The 20,871-nt window shown below is 46.9% G+C and overlaps 1 protein-coding gene across 1 annotated transcript in view; it reads right to left on the bottom strand.

Moving 5' to 3' along the window:
* FER1L5 (fer-1 like family member 5) overlaps nucleotides 1-20,871 on the bottom strand; it is a 103,462-nt gene that overhangs the window by 14,799 nt on the left and 67,792 nt on the right. The window contains exons 29-46 of the mRNA XM_077930949.1: nucleotides 20,277-20,379; nucleotides 19,947-20,163; nucleotides 16,877-17,087; nucleotides 16,295-16,439; nucleotides 14,399-14,476; nucleotides 13,380-13,561; nucleotides 11,241-11,402; nucleotides 10,059-10,157; nucleotides 9,548-9,709; nucleotides 8,340-8,505; nucleotides 7,046-7,071; nucleotides 5,782-5,841; nucleotides 4,985-5,095; nucleotides 3,855-3,977; nucleotides 3,113-3,268; nucleotides 2,857-2,948; nucleotides 1,634-1,804; nucleotides 846-994 (exon numbers count right to left, since the gene is read on the bottom strand). Of these exons, the coding sequence (XP_077787075.1) occupies nucleotides 846-994; nucleotides 1,634-1,804; nucleotides 2,857-2,948; nucleotides 3,113-3,268; nucleotides 3,855-3,977; nucleotides 4,985-5,095; nucleotides 5,782-5,841; nucleotides 7,046-7,071; nucleotides 8,340-8,505; nucleotides 9,548-9,709; nucleotides 10,059-10,157; nucleotides 11,241-11,402; nucleotides 13,380-13,561; nucleotides 14,399-14,476; nucleotides 16,295-16,439; nucleotides 16,877-17,087; nucleotides 19,947-20,163; nucleotides 20,277-20,379 (2,413 nt within the window). The remainder of the gene's footprint in view (nucleotides 1-845; nucleotides 995-1,633; nucleotides 1,805-2,856; nucleotides 2,949-3,112; nucleotides 3,269-3,854; nucleotides 3,978-4,984; nucleotides 5,096-5,781; nucleotides 5,842-7,045; nucleotides 7,072-8,339; nucleotides 8,506-9,547; nucleotides 9,710-10,058; nucleotides 10,158-11,240; nucleotides 11,403-13,379; nucleotides 13,562-14,398; nucleotides 14,477-16,294; nucleotides 16,440-16,876; nucleotides 17,088-19,946; nucleotides 20,164-20,276; nucleotides 20,380-20,871) is intronic.

Genomic DNA, 20,871 nt, shown 5'->3' with positions numbered 1-20,871 from the left:
CCATGGTTAAGGACAGGTGCTGGGTTCACATATAATACCAAGCTATAAATAAAATAAACCATGGGCTGAAAGCCACCAAATATCCATGGCTTCAGATCATGCTTTGTTGGCAATAAACAAACCATTTTGTGATGTCATTGGGCAGAGTTAACGCATGGCAAAACCATTTTGTGAAGTCATTGGGCAGAGTTAACGCATGGCAGAGTTAAGGCATAGATTAACAAACTATAGTTTAATTAATCTTCCTTTAGCATTAAATATGTGCCAAACCATTGCTCTCACACCCAGAGAGGACAGGTGAGCAGGAAGGAACGAGGAGGAGGAACAGCAAGCCAGAGCTTCAAAGGATTGGCAGTGGGCTCCCTTTTAGCAGGTGCTTAGTGATACCAGTCACGGGTGGCGCTGTGGGTAAAAGCCTCAGTGCCTAGGGCTTGCCGATCGAAAGGTCGGCGGTTCAAATCCCCACGGCGGGGTGCGCTCCCGTTGCTCGGTCCCAGCGCCTGCCAACCTAGCAGTTCGAAAGCACCCCCGGGTGCAAGTAGATAAATAGGGACCGCTTACCAGCGGGAAGGTAAACGGCGTTTCCGTGTGCTGCGCTGGCTCGCCAGAGCAGCGATGTCACGCTGGCCACGTGACCCGGAAGTGTCTCCGGACAGCGCTGGCCCCCGGCCTCTTGAGTGAGATGGGTGCACAACCCTAGAGTCTGTCAAGACTGGCCCGTACGGGCAGGGGTACCTTTACCTTTTATAGTGATACCAGTGGCTGGTGCTGACCTCAGGCTCAACTTTCAGAGCAGCTCAAGCCCCCTTCTCTCTTGCTCCGTGGGAATATTTTGAAGTACTTACCAAAGTCAGACAGCTCATAAATCTTGCTTCGGAAAGTGGCTCTGCTGCCATCTTCACTTATATCCGGCTGAGGTATGTTCTTGGTCCGAGCATAATTCTCCAAGAGCTGGCTTGGAAGAAGCTGGTCTCGCCACTGGGTGGGGCCACATCTGTACGAGAAAGGAGCGATCAGGAGGTCAAGTGGCATCTGCAGGGGGCACTACCTGAGGGATTTAGTTTCTCCTAGACTGCAGAAAATGTTTATTTCATGAACTGGTGTAATGCCCTAAAAAAATGTCTACAGGGCAATGATTTTTCTGCTCTGTTGGGTAGAAAGATTAGCTAATTGTTCATTTTCATTTCACCTACTTCATTCCTATCTCTGGAAAAGTAAATAGAGACTTTAAAGAGAAGGAACTTGTTAAGCTAATATTAATATTGCTTGCTAAAACGGTAAGATGAACACATAGTGGAAATATTTCTGGTGCTTCAGGGCAGTTATATTGTGGATCTCAGAGAGAAGACAAACGTGACCTAAAAACCGAGTGTTTTGTTGATGAAACATTGATATGTAGCTTATGAAATGACCACTGGCAGTTCATTAGTTAAGGCTGGTGCTCCTGCCCTGCCAGGGGACGTGGCAATGACACTGCTGTTGGGGAAGGCATCTCTGTGGGGCTGCCCCCTTGAACTGGCTGCTCCCAGCTCTTGCAGCAAAACCATGGGCTCTGACAATGAGCCCATCTGAAGCAGCTGCCTGAGTGAGTCCAAAAGGCACCTGCTTAACACCTATGCTCATTGCTACTTACACGCAGTAGGACTGTGGAAGGCCACAGTTGGCTCCATAGCGGGACAGGATCCGGTCCTCCAGGTCAATGGTGGTGTCTCCAATTACATCATCAGGGGAAAACATGTCAAAGTCATAGAATGAGATCTTCAATTCCTTTTCTGTTGGGATGTTGCACATAATCTCAAACATCCTGTGGCGGTCAAGGAAAAGAGTAGAGGAATAAATAAATATGTATGTATGCCACTACTGCGGCCCGCGTTTTCTTAGCTCAAAAATGGAAAATGAGTGAGGTCCCAACTAAAGAAGAATGGAAAGCATAAGCTGATGGAATATGTGCAGCTTGCGGACCTAACATAGAATAAGAGAACAAGAAGAACATACATTTAGAGAAGATTCAAAAATATTCATTGAATATATGGGGGGAAATTGTGTACACTTGAAAACGTTAGCAGCATTAAGATAAATTCAACAGTGTAAATAAGTTTTGATGGGTGTAATAATGGAATACTGAATGGTTTATAGTTTACGTAAAATATGTGGTGCTGTGGGTTAAACCACAGAGCCTAGGACTTGCCGATCAGAAGGTCGGCGGTTCGAATCCCCGCGACGGGGTGAGCTCCCATTGCTTGGTCCCTGCTCCTGCCAACCTAGCAGTCTGAAAGCACTTCAAAGTGCAAGTAGATAAATAGGTATCGCTCTGGCGGGAAGGTAAATGGCATTTCCACACGCTGCTCTGGTTTGCCAGAAGCAACTTAGTCATGCTGGCCACATGACCCGGAAGCTGTACGCCGGCTCCCTTGGCCAATAAAGCGAGATGAGCGCCACAACCCCAGAGTCGGTCATGACTGGACCTAATGGTCAGGGGTCCCTTTACCTTTAAAATATGTAGGGATTTATGGTATGCAAAATGAACCATAAAAGAAGAAGAGAAGTCATTGATATTTTAAGGATGTTTAAATGTGTATTTAAAATTGTAAAACAGAAAATTTAATAAAAATTATATATAAAAAAATGGAAAAGAGGAGAGGAAATAATCCCTTTCCCTTCCCACCTCTGAACGCTTGTTGTGCTCTGTACATTCCAAGGATAAGTCATGGTAGGGATGCACCTGTGTCTCCTATCCCAGTAGCTTCCTGCCCTGCCCTGCCCTGTACCAGAGGTGGGGACAGCATCCGCAGGATGTGCACAAAGAGATTAGCCTTAGCAGGCAGAGGCTCTGAGGGAGAAGTGTGCCAGACCTACCTCCCAAAGACAGGCTCCAGAGTGTTGGGAATATACTCCTCCCTCTCTCCAACCTTTTTCTTCCCGACCTTGATTTTGACGTAGGGGTCACACTGTAAGGGGACACAGTTCAATGCAGAATGTTAGGAGACCAGGCCCTCAAACGGGGCCCAGCCACACCTGCTGCAGAGGAAGCCTCCTATCACATAACACAGGGAAGCTCAGAGCAGGAAGCAGTAACCTCAGACAAGCAAAAGAACAAAGCTGTTGTGATTACCAGACCATTGCTGTCCTTTGGCTCTAGGTTAAAGGCTCGGATGATGTAAATCCGGACCAGACATGACTCGCAGACGTTGTCAGGAAGTTCCTGGAATTGGCGTGGAGGGGGTGGGACATTGGGGTCTTCTGGTAAAGGATAGATCCGGAAAAGTCCCTGCAGGAGAAAGCACTGTTTCGTTTAGTTACCAACTCCACTGCCCCCACCCCAGAAGTAGCAGCTGGCAAGGCCACATTGTTCTCCTGGCTGCCCAATGCTCTGTGTCAATGCTCATTGCTTTGTGCAGCTGTGCCTGTTCCATGCTGAGCGCCCTACACCCCCCCCCCCCCCAGCCGCTACTGCCTGGAAAGGCTTCAAGAATACAGCTTGTTGTTGCTCGAAGCTGCCATAATCTCTCCCCTGCTGATTTCCTGCTTCTCATGCAGATGCCAAGAGACCAAGAAGCCTTGCACAAAGAAAACTGGACTCTAGTCCATGGAAGTGTACGCCACGACAATTTGTTTGCCTCTAAGGCGCCAAAGACGCTGTGCTGCTTTTGCTGCAACACTGCCTAGTCAGGCTACTCCTGGGGATGAAACCCCCATGCAAAACTTGGCAACTCTGCTTCTGAAGACTATATGTTGTTTAATATACATCTGAAGCAGAGTGGGAAGTCAGTCTCCTGAAAACAGTCTCCAGGGTGGACTGTCTGTGGATTTTTATAGATGGCTAGAAAGCAGGGCCACTTGGGGCAGGCCCTCACCTTGAACTGACCCCCCACTCTGGGGTCGTCATCTTTCACCAGCCCTCGGTGCAGCTGAAAGGTCTGGCAGAAATCCTGTAGGCCATGGAATTCAGGCACTTCTTCCAGTTCACAGCTATACATCTGGGAGAAGGAGACACAGACGTTGGCTTAGCACCTTGGCTGGGCTCCCTGCAGCGTGTGCACCTGCTCAGTGCTTCAGCCATCTTTCCCCTGGCATTGAGTTAAATTCATTTTCTTACATTTAAGAACATCAGAATGTAAGAGTCTTCTGGGTCAGGTCCATCAGCCTGTTCTCACAGTGGCCAGCCAGAAGCCCGTGGGAAACCTGCCAGCACAAGAGCATCCCACACGAGGTCCAGCAACTGGTATTCAGAAGCAACTGGGATTCTGCCTCTTGACTGTAGAGGCAGAACACAGCCATCATCGCTAGCCCCCTCCGCCATCTTTTAAATCCATCCAGATTGGTGGCCATCGCTGCCTCTTGTGGGAGTGAACTTTAAAGTTTAACTATGCAATGTGTGAAGAAATACATTCATTTGTCTGTCCTGAATCTTTCAACTTTCAGCTTCCTTCAACATCCCTGAGTTCTCGTATTATGAGAGGGAGAAATACCTTTCTCTAGCCACTTTCTCCCCAGCACCCACAATTTTATACACCTCTATCATGTATCTTCTTACTTCCCTTTTCTTTAAACTAAAAAGACCCAGATGGGTATTTTGTGTCCCTTTTCTAAATATTTTCCAACTCAACAATATCCATTTTGAGTTGAGGCATCCAGAACTGTACACTGTACTCCAAGTGTGGTTGCATCATAGATTGGCATCATGGCATCATGATATTGGCAGTTTTATTTTCAATTCCTTCCCTAATGATCCCTATGTGCATCATTCACTCTTGTTTACACAGAATGGCAGCGTTTGCCATTTTGCTGCCCATTCATTCAGTTTGGAGAGATCCTTTTGGAGTTCTTCACAATCCTTTTTGTTTTAATAACCCTAAAAACAACAACTAGATCCCTTCATTATCTCTACAAACATGAGTTTGGGGACAGATGTTAGTTGAGGAAACCTGCCGTTCTGCCTTGCATTCTGCTTGGGCTGCTACCCCTCCCCCCACAGCAAAGGCACCTTCAAACTATCAAAGCCCTTCTCCAGGTAATGTCCACTCTTTGACAGATCTCCCATAGTCACGTAGTACTTGCTCCACCAGTCGACCTCCTCTTCCTCTTCTTCCATCTCCTATATGGGGAGAAGGAAATTCAGTTCACCTCCACATCACATGCTCTCAGAGCAAAACAACATTCGCTCGGATCCAAACTTGACTTGTGGGATCTGATCTGTAGAATATGTTCAGATTATAGGAGGCAGCACAATAGCCCAAACATTTTGTGATGCTCCCTCAGCTACTGTTTCTACACAAGTTTTTTACTAAAATTGGAAGAAGTCAGAGGGGTGGGGCTTGTGGGTTTTATGATGGATCCGTCTACGCCCCCCCCCCAATTGAATAGTCACCAGTCTTTGTTTTGATGACTGAAGCACCACATCACAATTTACCCCCCTCTCTAATCAACAAGAAATCAAGCAGGGGAGTGGCTTGGGAGCCTCCAGATCTGTACGGATGCAGCACCCGCAATCAAGGAGGAGAAGAAGAAGAAGCAGCAGCGTTTGGAGTTGATATCCCGCTTTATCACTACCCGAAGGAGTCTCAAAGCAGCTAACATTCTCCTTTCGCTTCCTCCCCCACAACAAACACTCTGTGGGGTGAGTGGGGCTGAGAGACTTCAGAGAAGTGTGACTAGCCCAAGGTCACCCAGCAGCTGCATGTGGAGGAGCAGGGAAGCGAACCCGGTTCACCAGATTACGAATCTACCGCTCTTAACCACTACACCACACTGGCCCTTACCTTTGATGGCATCATGACTTACCTTCTCTTCTTTCCTAAAGGGCCTTTTCCAGAACCAGGCCTTGTAGGCTTTGCCCAGCTCCTGCAAGAAGCAGCAGAATAACTCTCACAAGCCCAACAGCCATCCGACTTTGTTCCTCCTTCCAGGGAACCCCATAGTTTCTCTCTTCCCTGGGAGACTGGGCTTTTTTGACTACCACTACTTACATGGCAGCATCTGTGCCATAGGCTGTGGCCTGAAAAGTGGCTAAAGCTAAGGAAGTGAAATGCAAAACCAAAAGACAGAAGCCTTAAAAAGAGAGAAAAAGGGAAAGAAAAGCAAGGAAGAAGAAAAACTGGAAGTTTGGCAATAGCTTAACCTGCTTGGATGAAGGACCTAGAAAGAATTTGCTCCATTCCACCTGCTATGGTGGCTGAATGAGAACTGAGCAGGAAGGTGTAGGATCTATGCTTTGGGGCATGCACACAAAACAAATGTGTAGGCTACTCCGCAGAGCTCCTGAGCCAGCACAATCCTTGGGGGTTTGCAGCCCACCACTCCCTGTCCCCAAACATCTGCTGCCTGAGGTGGGTGTCTCACTCTGTCTGATGGTAGGTCCAGCCCTGAATGAAGAAGACCTGAGCTTCCCTGGATGAGGCTTTCCCTTCTGCTACCAATCCATTGTAGAGGCATGTGTGGTGTGCTTTTGGGGGATCACTCATAGTTGACGCAAGGTTATGCTGAGGCCCAAGAAGCCCAGCCAGCACCCCATGTGAACATGCTTGCAAAATTCATGCAACCAAGAATACTTTCAGAATCTCAGAGATACCAAAATACACTGATATAGAACATGGGAAGTTAGGGCTCACCCACACTTACCTTCCACCCCACACTTTCTAGGCACAAGTTTGTGCTTTAATAAATTGCAGTGTCCAAGCACTTTTTTTGGCCCACTGCTTTCCCCAGGAAAACCTGCTCTTTAACACTAATTGGAACAAACGACAATTTGGATGGTTGTTTGCTCCAATTCAGCAGTAAAGAGCATGTTTCCGGGGGGAAGGCACTGGGGAAACACACACACACACACACACACACACACACACCTGTGCCTAGAAACATGGCTCTAAAGGAAGTATCAATTACCCCTTGGAAACCCACCACCGTAGGAGGAGACCAGGGCTCTTAAAGGTTCATTCTTTCCATTGGCCTGTGAAGAGCCTGATAAATGTAGACCTTCTTCAAGGAAGGAAGGAAGGAAGGAATTGAATCAAATAGTGGCAAGACAATGAGATGCAGCAACACTTACCTTCTTTCTCTTTGTCTTGGCAATGGCTGTTTGGAGAAGGGAAAAATTGAGAAGACGTGGAATTAATAATAGCAAACTTTGAAAGGTTTGACAGTGGAAACAAGCAGGAACAAAATCCGCCACCTTGCTTGCAAATGCTTTTAGGAGGTGGAGAGCCATTAGTTTAGTATAGCTTGCGCGCCCTTTGGAAAGCTCAGAGAGGCTTACATGGTTCTCTCAGGCAGGGATCAATGTTGCTGAACTGAAACTCCCATCATCCCTGGCCATTGTCCATGCTTGCCGTGGCTGATGGGAGATGTAGTTCAGCAACCATCTGGAGGGCTACAGGTTCCTCACACCTGTGTTACAGCAACAACCGGTGTTCCCAGACCATTCAGCTGGCATGCAAGGTCATTTAACCCACAACACAGATGTGGAAGCAACCCATAAGGCACTTCAGACCCAGCCTTCCCAGGAGTGACTTGGGCAGCGGCGCAGCAGGAGTAGCCTCCTGGAAGTGGCATCGCTGCCGCTTACTGGGAAGGACAAGGTGGCAGTGAGGTCAGGGTTGTGCAGGTACACTGGTAGGGCCAATTCGGTCCTTTGGCACAAACCAAACCTTGCTAAGCGCCAGTGGCACTGCTGCTATGGGCTATTGCTGTGGCTCTGCTCCACTGGGCAAGGCACTCTTGTTCCCCAGAGCTGAGAAAGACATACATGAGGCTATCCTCTTTCTGTCCTTGCAGTGGTCTTGAGAGTGTGTGGCTGGCATGGAGACCTATATTTCCTGTGCTGCAACCAAAAGCAACGGGTGGAAGGAGGAGAAGTTTGCAGGGAGAAAGTGACAGGTGGGAAAGGGTTAAGCACACCCTGCAGCTCCTCTGCAACCTCTCCCCCCAATTGCCGCTTTGCAGCTGTTTGGAGGCAACTGAGGTGTCCAGCGCCATGTTTGCAGCCAGGAATATAGCTCTGTTCAGCCCTAAGGATAAACTCTTGCAATGGAACTCAGTATGTGGGCTGTTAGTTTGTTAATGTGGCTAATATTATAGATTATGAGTGCTGTAGTGTTTTGTGAATCTTATAACATGACCTGTGTGGTGGCTGTGCTGTTTAGCTTATTTTTTTAGCTGTTTCGTTAATAGTGTTTTTATAGAAGGTGCTTGTTTTACTGATTATTTGTTAATTACGGTATTCTATAATTGTGGTGTTCTATCATGTTATTGTCATTGATTGGTTGTGAGCCACTTTGTGACTCATGTGAGTGAAAAGCAGCATAGAAAATGAAATGAACTCACTCCTGTAAGGTGGGGCCTACCTCTGACAGGGAGATTATGGGCCTTCCTTTCTTCCCAGGGGTCACAGTAGTACTGGCTCATGGATCTCACAGTCGCTTGGCCCACCACAGGCTTAAATCCAAACTCTCTGTGGTCTATCACCTTCAGTTCGATAGGAAGCGCATAATCTTCATCCACAGGCAGGTACTAAGAGAGATCAGGAGGGGCTACATGAGGTTTTTCCAGGAGAGGAATGGCTGGGGGATCCATTTGAGGGAGACAGAGACAGCTGTGCACATACTGTCATGCTGTCCAAGTGAGGAGATGACACCTCTAAGGTTTCAGTATAGCTAGTAACTAAAAAGATGCCTATATAATGAGCATGCCTGGCCTAAAGATGCTTGCTTAGATCAGTGTTTCCCAACCTTGTGCCTCCAGCTGTTTTTGGACTACAATTCCCATCATCCCTTGCCACTGGTCTTGCTAGTCAGGGATGATGGGAGTTGTAGTTCAAAAACAGCTGGAGGCACAAGGTTGGGAAACACTGGCTTAGATAAGCATTTGTGGCTCTTGACGACACACGCTACCAGTTTGGCTAGAGGCAGGGCTGGCCCAAGACATTTTGTCACCTGAGGCAAACCACAAAATGGCATCCCCTCTCCTCCCACGAGGGAAGAAAGGGTGAGAGAAGATCTACATCTGGAACAAGGGTAGGAGGAGACCAGCAGTGCCTCCTGTTCACTAAGATCCCATATGGGACAGCTGAATATTCCGGCATTGCAGGGGGCTTGGCTAGACGATCCCATGGGTCCCTTCCAACTCTACAATTCCATAGGATTCTAAGAAGCTACTGTGGAGGTGGCATGGGAGGCCTGCTGAGGAGGCAGCAGACCCAGCCCCCAAGGAGCACGCTGCAACTGTTGGTAGCACTGTGGGGGCAGCAGTGGGCAATGCATTCCTTGGAGGCCAGATTTGCTGCCCCTGTGAATCCTGCTGCTTGAGGCGGTCGCCTCACCTTGCCTCATGGGTGGGCCAGCCCTGCATAGAGGCTGGAAGGAAAGTATAGCTAGTAAAGGAGACATGAGGCAAAAGGTCACAGTGAAAATGTGGGTTGCAAAATCTGATTAGCAAACTCTAAAATGGTGGAAATTATTCTTATTCCTATTCTAGGAGGAGAGGTTAGTTTCATCTCGAGTCTTAAGATTCGCCCTTGGAAACTGTCTCTGCCGTATGCTAGGGGCCCACTCACCACTTTCATGAGATAGATATTGATTGGAAAATTGGAGTGCTCTTGGAGATTCCTGATGACTGGCGTCTGAAGTGTTTCTCCTCCACACTCTATGATGAGACTCGGGTTGCTGACGGCCAGCAGATTGTAGGTCTTCATGTCCCGCAGGCCCCAAGCCAGGATCTGTGGGAAGATCGTGATAAATATGTATAAAAGCAACAGCTCAGCAGAAAGTGGGGCCACAGGGCCTGAGGCTCTGCTTTCTGGATTGGCTGCAAGGTTGGACCAATCCATCCATTTTACTTCCCCTAAACCTTTGAAGAATTAAATGATAATTGTGGAGTTTACACCCCCCCGTGCAATCTTTTCAATTCATGATGTTTTATTATGCTTTATTCTCCCCCCCCCCCCCAATGCATGCTATAAGCCACCCAGAGTGGCTGGGGAAACCCAGCCAGATGGGCAGGGTAATAATAATAATAATAATAATAATAATAATAATAATAATATCATCTTGTGGCTTTACACTCACCTCAATGGCCATCAGCCTTAAGATGGGCCGGATTCCTTTAGGGATTATGTATGTCCCATCCTTCCATGCAGGCGGTGGAAGCTTTCCTAAGGATCCATCCTGGGGAGAGAAGATGAAGAGCTCTGCTGAACAGAGATCTACTTTTCTTTTTTTAGCCAGTGATGAATGACATTTTCTGGAGGATAACTATTGGCTTTAAGAGCCCCTGAGAGCAAATCTGGAGAGTAGAAATCTAGAGAGTAGGGTGTGGTAGACAAATTTCTTTTGCTGGGGCAGCAGGTTGCTCCTTCGAACCTCCCAGATGTTTTGAATTACAACTCCCATCATCCCCAGGGAAGGTGGCTGTGAGGAGTAGAACTGATGGGACTGTAGTCCAAAATATCTGGAGGGCACCAGGGATAGTGAAGGCTGCTTTAGAGCCGCTGGGAAACTCAAAGAAAATTGTTGCTTGCGACTGCATGACTCTTTTATTCAGTCTTTTCAGGAGTTGTAGCTTAATTTGGGTTTATTCCAGTGTACCTAAATGTCAGGAGTGAGCCAGCAGTAAATCACACCGTTGAAGATGGAGGGAACTTTCTGTTAGCAAGAACAGAGTCTGCACAGATTTGGAGGAATGCCAGGCCCAATGAGCACAGCAGCTCGTGTCTGGTAGGTCTTGCCTCCTGGATCAGTTGCCAAGCCTGAAAGTCTCTGCCTCACCACAGCCATCTAAGTTCCCTCCTCTCCAGGAGTTTTCTCAAGCAATTGGAGACAATGTCTGCAATGAAGTCAACCTCTCCCCCACCCTTTTCATGCTTCTTGTGTTCCTGGGAGACCACAGGAGAGGGGAGCTTGTCGGAGCAGGAAGGGGGGGACGGACTCCTGTCACTTTGCACCAGCCTGACTCATCTCTGCCTCTTGGCCTCCCTCATCCCACTTTCCTGCTTAAGTTTATGACTCTGATTCTGGACTCTGCCACAGACTCTCCCAGCTCACTAAGCCCTGTTACCTCTTCAGCTTCTGACACCGCTTTCCAGGCTTCTCCCACTTCTCCCAGTGACCACTCACTGTTGTCCCACCACCACTGCCCAGACTCTGTGCCTTCTTCCCTTGAGAGTTCTCCTGCTAGTTCCACCATTCCTCTGCATCCCACCAGTCCATGATACTAACGCACCTGGCATAAGGCATAATTTAATTTGTTACCTTCTTGTCCAGCAGAAGCTCAAAAGCAGCCAGGAGCTGTCCGGAATCCTCCTGTTCTTTGATGATTGTATACTTCTGGAGGCGGGGTAGTCTTCGTGAGCTGAGATCCAGGTGCACACTTGGGATGCACAAGCTCCTTCCCATGAAATAATGGGAGTGGCCCTGAAAGAGACACAGAACAAGGGGTGAAGGTTTTCCAGGGTAGGTGTGCAAGAGGAGTGGTTAAAAGCCAATAGTAGATTTGGCTGCCTGTATGTGGGCAATAGTGTAGGGTCAGAAAGCAAACAGACAGGAAATGTTGGACATGCTGAAGACTGTACTTGGTGCTATAATCTAGTTGTTCCCCAATGTGGAAATTACAGTCCGAAGCAGCTGGATGGGGAAGGACAAGTTTAAAAGAGACTAGGAATGGGCGAATCCATCAATTTCAGTTTCTCTCTTTTCTGATCTTACATTCAGTTCTCCCCATTTCCACATTAGTTTGTGGTTTTTTTCATTTTCAAAAAAGTTCTCATGAAAATTCATATGCGTCTCAGTGCAAGTTTCTCCTAACTGTATACATTTTTGCCTAACACTTACATTTCTGCAAAGCAGTGTTTCCTAATGTAATGCATTTTTCTATGTTATTTTCACATATATTTTTATGAACACTTTACTCAAACATATGCATTTTTGCACATGTTACATGGAGGGAGAACTACATTGCAAAATTCAAAGAAGTGTGAATTCTGAAGGGGGCATGTTTCTGTTTGTGTGTTGTTGAGTAGTGCGAATTAGGTAGATTTGCCTTTAAATGTGAACCAAATCAAATTTCTTCTCCATCCTTACCAGAGAGCAATCTCCATTTTGAACTGGACTTATGGATATTTGTATCTTAAATTTGTATTTAAGGATTATTGCTTGCCTGATTTTCAGCAGTATAGCTCTTGAATTCTGGCAAGTATTTTGATATGAGTAAACATTGTCTTTTTCTTGTTTACTCAGTAGTCTGAGAGTGATTTCTTTGTTAAGAGGGAAACATAAAGTCTATCAAAAGCATCCTTGGAAATCACAATTATTCTAGAAGGTTACACTGACCTGTGGTCCCCAGCAGGTGGACCAAGAATGAATTTGGCTCCTGGGCTGAAAAAAATTACCGTATTTTTCGCTCTATAGGACGCACTGGACGATAGGGCGCACCTAGTTTTTTTTTTTTGGGGGGGGGGGGAAATGCGCAATGCACTCCCCGGGATTCAGGCTGCTGCCTGCTATCCGCAAGCCTTGGGAGCCCAGCGGGAACTCCCGCCGCGCTCCGAAGGCTTGCGGATAGCTTCCTGAAGCCTGGAGAGCGAGAGGGGTCGGTGTGCACCGACCCCTCTCGCTCTCCAGGCTTCAGCGAAAGCCTGCATTCGCCCCATAGGACGCACACACATTTCCCCTTCATTTTTGGAGGGGAAAAATGCGTCCTATAGAGCGAAAAATACGGTAGTCACCCCAAACTAAAGCAAGTGTTTGTTGACATATGTTGCATGGAATTCACTGCTATGAGATGTGGTGTTTTGCCACATTTGCAATTTGACTAATTTATAGAGGAGGGGATCTTATCAGGGACTATTAAAAATGATAGCCAAATGGAACCTCCACGTTCAGAGGTAGTCTACCTCTTAATATCAGATACTGGGGATAAATGAAAGAGGAGGGCTGTTGCCTTCCTGCCCTGCTTGTGGACTTCCTGGAGATGGACTAACTGGGAAACAGGATGCCTGAATAGGTGGGTCTTTGGTGTGATATAGCAGGGCTCTTAAGTTGTTACTCAAGTTAAAGGCTGGAGGTAAAGCACCCAGGAATGCCTTCTGGACTGTCCATGGTGCTGTTATCACAGGTTAATAATGCCAGAAAAGAGATGCCTGAATTTCAGTTGCCCTTTTGCTTGCCACCTTTTTCTGTTGACTTCATGGGCCTGTGACGAGAGCCCCATGCCTATCTCAGGGTTAGGTCATCTGCTTTGCATGCAGAAGGTCCCAGGTTCAATCCCTGGCATCTCCAGGTAGGGCTGGGAAAGACTGTGTTGGAAATCCGCTGCCAGTCAGCATACAGATAATATCATGCCAGACAGGCCAATGGTCTGGCTCAGCGTAGGGAAACTTCCTATGCACATACGCTTGCGTCAAAGTCAAAGACCTCCAAGGCCACCACAGGTGGATCTTGCTCAGTTGCTCGAGGGTCTCCATAGATCAAGATGTTTTCAAAGATAAGGGTCTGGTCCCAGCAGGGGTGCAGCGTGCCAGAGATGGTCTGGGTATGTTGGCTCATGTGAAGGAAGGAAATGTGGGCCAAAGGATCTAGCAGAGAGGAAATAACAGGAGATGGAGGAATTACCGATACAGAGTCAAATATCACCTACATGTTTCCCAAGATAACACTACGCTATAAGCTTAAAATGGATGAATAGCCATTCACCCCCCCCCCTCTTTCTTGGGAACTCTAGTTTTAAGGTGGGTGAGTCTGGGGATCCCCAACAGAGAATTCTCAACATTTGCACTCCCCACCCACCATTGGATTGGCCCAGCTATAAGCATCAACTCTTTCCCCCAGGCCACTTTCCTGCTCTAACCCCCCCCCTGCAAAAGCAGCTGTTAAAGCAAATGGGGAGGGAGAGGAGAGAGGAATGATCTATAGATAGCTGTACTTTTTCCTAAGTGGAGCTAAAAGCAACATTGGGAGAGTGTGTGGGGATGTTAGATGGGGAAATGGCTTTTTAAAAACAGCACTGTTGCCCTGATCCAGTCTGAGCATGATTTGAGGATAAGATGAAGACGAAGATGAAGATGATGCTGAAGAAGAAGAAGAAGAGGGCAGGAGATCCAATACTGGATCTCTTGCAACACAGCTTTTTTGCCCTGTCCTGAGCTCCGGAAAAATAATAATTACCTGTGGTCTGAAATGGGAGGAGACACCTAAATCTGCCCCTCCTAAATTCAAAGTGTAACACAGGCATTCGAGTGCCTCTGGGGAAATGGCCTCTTGTGAGGAAAGAGATGAGGACAGGGAGGAGTGAATGATAGAGGGCATGGGAGGGCAGAGGACTTGGAATCATAGAATGATTAGAGTAGCAAGGGACCCCAGGGGTTATCTAGTCCAACCCCTGCAATGCAATTACTTGTTTCCATTGCACCTACCTGCAGAACTCTTAGCACTAGTTCCAACTAGGTCTCTTGCTTGGTAGATGTAGCAGCGCAACTGGAAATAGACAGGATCTGAAAGGAGGATGTCTTTTTTTAAAGAAGAAGAAGAAAAAGAAGAAGAAGAAGAAGAAGAAGAAGAAGAAGAAGAAGAAGAAGAAGAAGAAGAAAGAACTGCACTTTCCTTCTAGTTTGGCTACAATATACCACCCAGACTTGCAAACAGGGATGTCGGAAGGCAACGTTTTTCCATTTCGCTCTGTATTCATCGCATGCCGCTCTTCCACCCAAACCTTGCTGCTCATCTTCCACCAAAAACCTCGCTGTCCATTGTGGTGAGCTTATGCAATTGATTAAATAAATTGCACAAGTTATGTTGTCATTATGTTATTCTACCCCATTCATTTCAATGCAAAGGAAATGCATTGCAAATGGTGGAGTGGGAAGCACCGTTCCAGACATGGGATAAATTCGCAAACACCAGCAATTTCCGCTCCTGCTTCTGTTTTTGTCCGAATTCTCTGCAAACTCCCTACTTGCTCTGTTAGAGAGTCTCCTTGTCCACAATATCATTCCATCTCAGGGGATGAGTTATGCCCCAGAATGCTTGGGAGAACCCCAAGGTTGACAGAAATAGAATCTTTCAAAATACAACCACCCCCCTAAGGATGCCTCTGCCTCAAGACAGCCCAATAAGTGCTGAGCATGGCCATGGAATGCCGAGTGACCACTGAAAACGAAAAACAGAACAGGGAGAAAATATCCAAAAAGTGGCACAAACAAGGACACTCTAGGCATTTTGACCCATCAGAAGATCAGCTTTCAATTCATGTCAATGTAACTTACATAGATTTAAAATACATCAAAATTGGTTTAGCAAACTGGTTTTGCATTTGCTCTTGGCAGGCACAAAACAGCCAAATGTCACAGCTGGAGGTGATCCAGCAGTTTGGCCAAGTCCTGGAGAAAGGGGAGAACATCTGGGAGGGGTAACAGCAGGGGCGGACTTTGGCCTTTCATATATCAGCAGTGCCCTATGTGAGCCCAAAGTTCAGCACTGCCCTCCTCTCGCCGTCCATTCTGCTCAATTCACTATGTTGTACTTGCGAGCCCTGTGTCACCCTCTAGGCTCAGCACCTGGTGTGGTAGAACCAGATGCGCTGCTTTAAATCTGTCTCTGGATAACAGTCCTTTGTCTTGGATACCGCTAAAGCCCAAGCCTGGCCCATCATTTACAGTTCCTAAATTCATATTTTATTATTATTTTTACTTACTTTTATATTCCACCTTTCCTCCAAGGAGTTCAAGGTGGCATACATAGAAACCATGGCACGTATTCTATAGATTTATGACTGCTCCATGTAAGCTTTGAATCCACTATTTGCCAAAGAATTAATGTCCATATTTGGGGAAATTTCTGGAGTTCAGGAATCAATGTGGGGTCAATCAGGGCTACCAGTGGTTTCTTTTCTGTCACTTTTCTTTCCACTTGATTCTATTTCTTGACCATTTGTAGCTGTCATGGAATCTGATATTTACTTGTTATTTTATGTGCAGCAGGACAGACTTCTTTTTCCATGTGCTCTTATTTGGACAAACTGTTGGAGAAAAGCAAATGCATTTCCTTCTCTTGAGTTTGTAGTTAATGCATGAATTGCTTTAAACTACAAGAGGGTACTTTGTGTGTAGCTATTTAGCCAACAGTTTGTAAGCCTCTATGTCCAACCCTAAAAGATGTTTGTTCTTCTCTCCATAAAATATGTCTGCTGTTTCTCTCTTATATCCACTCATCAGGTAAATAGTTCCTGCATGAATAAAGCCTTCGAACTCCAGAAACTGTAAGTCATTCTCATTCACCCAAGCTGCTAAGGCCTGTTAACACAGACTACTCACTCTTGAACATGCAGAAGATAAGTGGGGTGTTCTTCTTCAGGAGGGCTTGAGAGGGAGCTTTTTCTAGCTCTTTCTCATCTTTCTTTTCTTCTTTCTTTCCTATCTCAATTTTCTTATTTTTCCATTGACTTTCAATTTCCACACCCTGAAAAGAGATGACATTAAAAAAAATTAAATTAAAAAAATGCCATAAGTGTACACTTAAAAAAAACCCTGCTACCCATACAAATCATGCAAATAAAGCACAGGAGCACATTGCCTTTTAGCTATTTTGCCAAATTTATTCCAGTTTTGCTAGTCATGGTATGTGTGTGTGCTCACCTGTGGAATTGGAACAAATGTCAATCCGTGGAAAACCCGTTTGACATTTGGTCCAATTCAGCTGTAAATAGCATGTATCCCTGGAGAAAGCGGTAGGACAAAAAAAAACCCGCTCAGACCCTAGCCCACACATCATGAACCTGTGCCTAGAAATTATGTGGACAAGTCCTTTGTAAGCCAAAAGACTGGCTTCATGTCCTCTGAATGAATCACTTGCCAGCTGTGCCACAGCTGAGGCAGAAGGCACCTGCCTTTTCTTACCAGTGAACCCTCCAAGAGAAAAATGGAGGTCACACCGCTGGGCGACATCGGGATGAGCTTCCTGTGCCAGCATCGCCGGCGAAAGATGTCGCTGGGATGCCGCTGCAGGTGGAACCTCCAGCCATGGAGTGGAGCATATTCCCAAGTCTCTTCTTTCAGCCTTAACTCCGAGTGCTGCAGGAAATAGATGGAAAGAGAGGCATGAAGTGAGCTGGAGAAAAGATAGTGATTAGGTCACCACATATGATCCTGGTATCAAGGCCATTTGAGACCCCCTGGATGGAATTGAAGGTTTTATGGGGGTTCACTTCAACGCTGGTCATTAACAGTAACAATGAAGATTGTGATTTGATTTGGGGCCCCAGTTTAGACAGCCATGTGTGTTGCTACAATTTTGATGCACACAATGTTACATTGCATTTCATTGTCATTGCGATATATTTTGAGGTTTCACGTATGTTTTGTTTTTGTGGTTTTACTTAACTACACTGTTACTTCATATGTGGGAATTATTATGGTTAGTGCTAGTATTAGTAATGTTTGGTTTTGAATGTGGAATTTCATATTGTGATTCTTATATTGGTTCTTTTTTGTTGGGCCAGCTTTAGAAATGCTTTCACAACCCCCCCCCCAAAAAAAGAGAAATATTTTGGAGCACATGCAGTTTTGCATCCTAAACTCACCATTACAGTAATAAAAAGGGGGTTTGTTCCTTGATGCTACAGACTTGATGCTACAGACATTAATTAGTTGTGACTAGGCAGGTGGCTAGTCATTAATTAGTTGTGACTAGTTGGGTGGCGGGTGGCGCTGTGGGTAACGCCTAGGGCTTGCCTAGGGCTTGCCGATTGAAAGGTCGGCAGTTCGAATCCCCGCGGCGGGGTGCGCTCCCGTTGTTCGGTCCCAGCGCCTGCCAACCTAGCAGTTCGAAAGCACTCCCGGGTGCAAGTAGATAAATAGGGACCGCTTACTAGCAGGAAGGTAAACGGCGTTTCCGTATGTGGCTCTGGATCGCCAGAGCAGCGATGTCACGCTGGCCACGTGACCCAGAAGTGTCTCCGGACAGCGCTGGCCCCCGGCCTCTTGAGTGAGATGGGCGCGCAACCCTAGAGTCTGTCAAGACTGGCCCGTACGGGCAGGGGTACCTTCACCTTTACCTAGGCACCATTTTAAAATAATGAATGAGAAGCTGTAACCATGTATGTGCTGCCCCCACTCAACCATAAAAAATCTGTTTAAAATAAGAAGAAAGGAGGCTGCCCTACCCAGCCCCAGCCCCACTGAGCTCTGGCGTGGCCCATGTGATGATGCTTGGGTCTGTTTGCCACAGCCCGACCACCTGCCACTTGCTGGGCGGTCACTTGGGGGCTCTTGTTCTGTGGGGCCTTGGGATTTACCCCCCAGGATCCATAAGAATGCAAGAAGAGCCCTGCTGGATCAGGCCCGTGGCCCCTTGTCCTGTTCTCACAGTGACCCCAGAGATGCCCCAAAGGGAAGCCCACAACCAGACACTCTCCTTTCCTGCTGTTTCCAGCAATGCTTATTCCTTAGTCTTTAGCTGCAAGACTGGGCACTTTATTGCAACATTTAATACAACCTGGAGGGTTTCTAGCTCAACTACAAGCTCTCTGGAACCAATATTTAGTGTCACCTCACCCATGCTGTAGAACACTTCCAGCAGAGATGTGACACGTATTGGTATTTTGTTGTATTTTGGTTAAAAGGGGGAAAAATACAAGAAAACAATAACAAGTAGAATTCCCTGGAGGCCTAGATCCAGGTTTGTGGCAAGTGCTCTTTGGTGCGAATGCCCTAGCAGAGGTTTAAAACCACAAAATATGTAGCAAAGTAAAGTGAGGAAATATAGACTGTTAGACTTTTAAAATATCCTCTTCTAGGTTGCTTCCAAAGTTTCCCTCTACCCTTAGCACAGAAAGAGACCACATGATTGGTAAGTTAAAAATGGTTTACTTACAAACTCTTCAAAGGTCACATTCATTTGGTTTCCCATATAGCAACCAGAAAAGATAGGCAGTTTAACTTATGTTCCAAAATGGTAAATGTTTCTAAATTATTTGTATTGAAACACAAAGATAGCTTGCTAAAGCCACATGATCTAAGTTTGGAGCATCCAGCTTAGACCTCCTTACTGGTAGGTATCAGGAATGTGGGGGGCCCTGAGCACACCAAGAGTGTCAGCCTCGGAAGTTGAGCTGAGTGAGGAAGAGGTTAACTCTTCTGAGAGCTGTCTGTCTGATTTCCGAGAGAGCAGCCCAGGGCCCCTCCTCATCTCCAGGGAAAGAGCGTTTAGTTCCCAGGAGGAAGAGGAGGAGGAGTTGGATCCTGACAAAGACATTGCCAGGCAACCATCAAATAAGACTTCCTCTCAGGCTGGATCTTTGGAGGGGGATTGCATTCAATCCGAGAGTCCAAGAACTCGTAGGTTAGAAAATGTAGGTTAGAGAATGAAGGAAGGGGAAGAGAAGGAAGGCGGGATTTTGGCATTCCTCCTGTTGGAGAGGGCGGGACGATGACTCGGACTGGAGCAACTAATGAGATCATGGCTGTCTGCCCTGCTCTGAATGTGTTTCTTTCTTTCTTTCTTTTTAATAAACTTCTAACAAGCTGACAGGAGAGTCTTCGCTGCTTTATCAGGCTGCTCGCCTGCAGAGGTCACTATAGTAGGGTTAACATGGAGGAAGAAGAGTGATAACAAATAGTTTGGTAACCCTTCCTAGCAGGACAGCGTACTCTATGGTCTTAATCCCTTCATGGATTAATTATGTTGGTTATATGAGGCTGGACAGCAAGCACCCTCCCTTTTTCCTAGCAGGCACCTCTTGAATGCCTTTTCTCTGTGCCAGTAATTTTAATAATCATTTTGTACCCTTTCCATGAAGTATTATATTTTATTGTTTTTATTGTTTTGTGGGCAGTGTCTAAGCTGCAGTACCAGCCTGCCTGAGTGCCCTGTCAGTTGGCACCCCCCCAGGGGGTGCCAATCCCTGTCCACCTGGTCCCCATAAAAGTCCTGGCCTCAAGAGTTTATGGCTGACTTTTAACCCCTGACATTCTCTGAACAAGCCCTTGGGCACAACAGCTGTGAGCACCACTGCCAGTTACCAGTCGAAGGAAGGCGGCCATTTTTCCTTCTTGGTTCTCGCTGGCCAGGTTCCGGCAGCGTTTCCTGAGCCAGCGCCGCCGGCGGTGGGTGTGGTAGGTCTTCTCGGCTGCATTCCAAGAACGGGGGAACTCAGCGGGCGGGAGAGCAACGCCATACTCCCAACCTAAGGGAGGAAATGTATTCTCATGAGGCTCCAGGCAATGACCCCAGAAGATATGCACTCATTGTTCTCAGGAGTGGCCCCAGGGCCAAGACAAACACAAATGGAAAACTTGCCAGCATCGTCCACAGCACGATTCTCCTCCACTTTCCAGTCTTCCACAAAGAGCCAGCCTTGGGGGCACAAAATCTCTTCCTTTGGAGGGGCAGGGGAACCACTCTAAAAGAGAGAGGGCATGGGGCAAAATGGGTGTCTAAGCAGCAATATTTAAAATGTGCAGGGCATTGCAAATCTTGGGGGCTCCAGTGCAGGGGAGGGTTTTGAGGTACTATTGAAAGCCAACCTTTTTAGGCTTGAGGGCATGCTAGAATATTCGAGTGAGTGCCATAGCACCCCTGCCCTCACTGACCAGCTCTCTTCTTTCCCCTTGCTCAGTCCCTCCCTCACGAGACAGAAAGAGAGTCCGTGTACACCTGCATGCACACACTTCACTTTCCCAAGGGATCTGGGTAAAAGTTGGTTAAGGCAGAATTAACCTGAGACTTGAAAAGCACATAAAGCTGAAAGAGAAACTTCCTAAGCATTTTTCAAGGGAGGAAAAGATATTCATCTTCTCCATCTAATGGCTAAAGGGGCAGTGGTGGTGCTTGGAGGCTTTGGGGCACCAGGGGAAGACCACAAGGGTGCCATCGCGTTCCTGGGCACCACACT

Source organism: Podarcis muralis, chromosome 7 (genome assembly GCF_964188315.1).
Source record: "Podarcis muralis chromosome 7, rPodMur119.hap1.1, whole genome shotgun sequence".
In the NCBI taxonomy this organism is placed as follows: Eukaryota; Metazoa; Chordata; class Lepidosauria; order Squamata; family Lacertidae; genus Podarcis; species Podarcis muralis.
The sequence above is the reverse complement of the archived record's forward strand: the minus strand, read 5'-3'. Positions and strand labels throughout refer to the sequence as shown.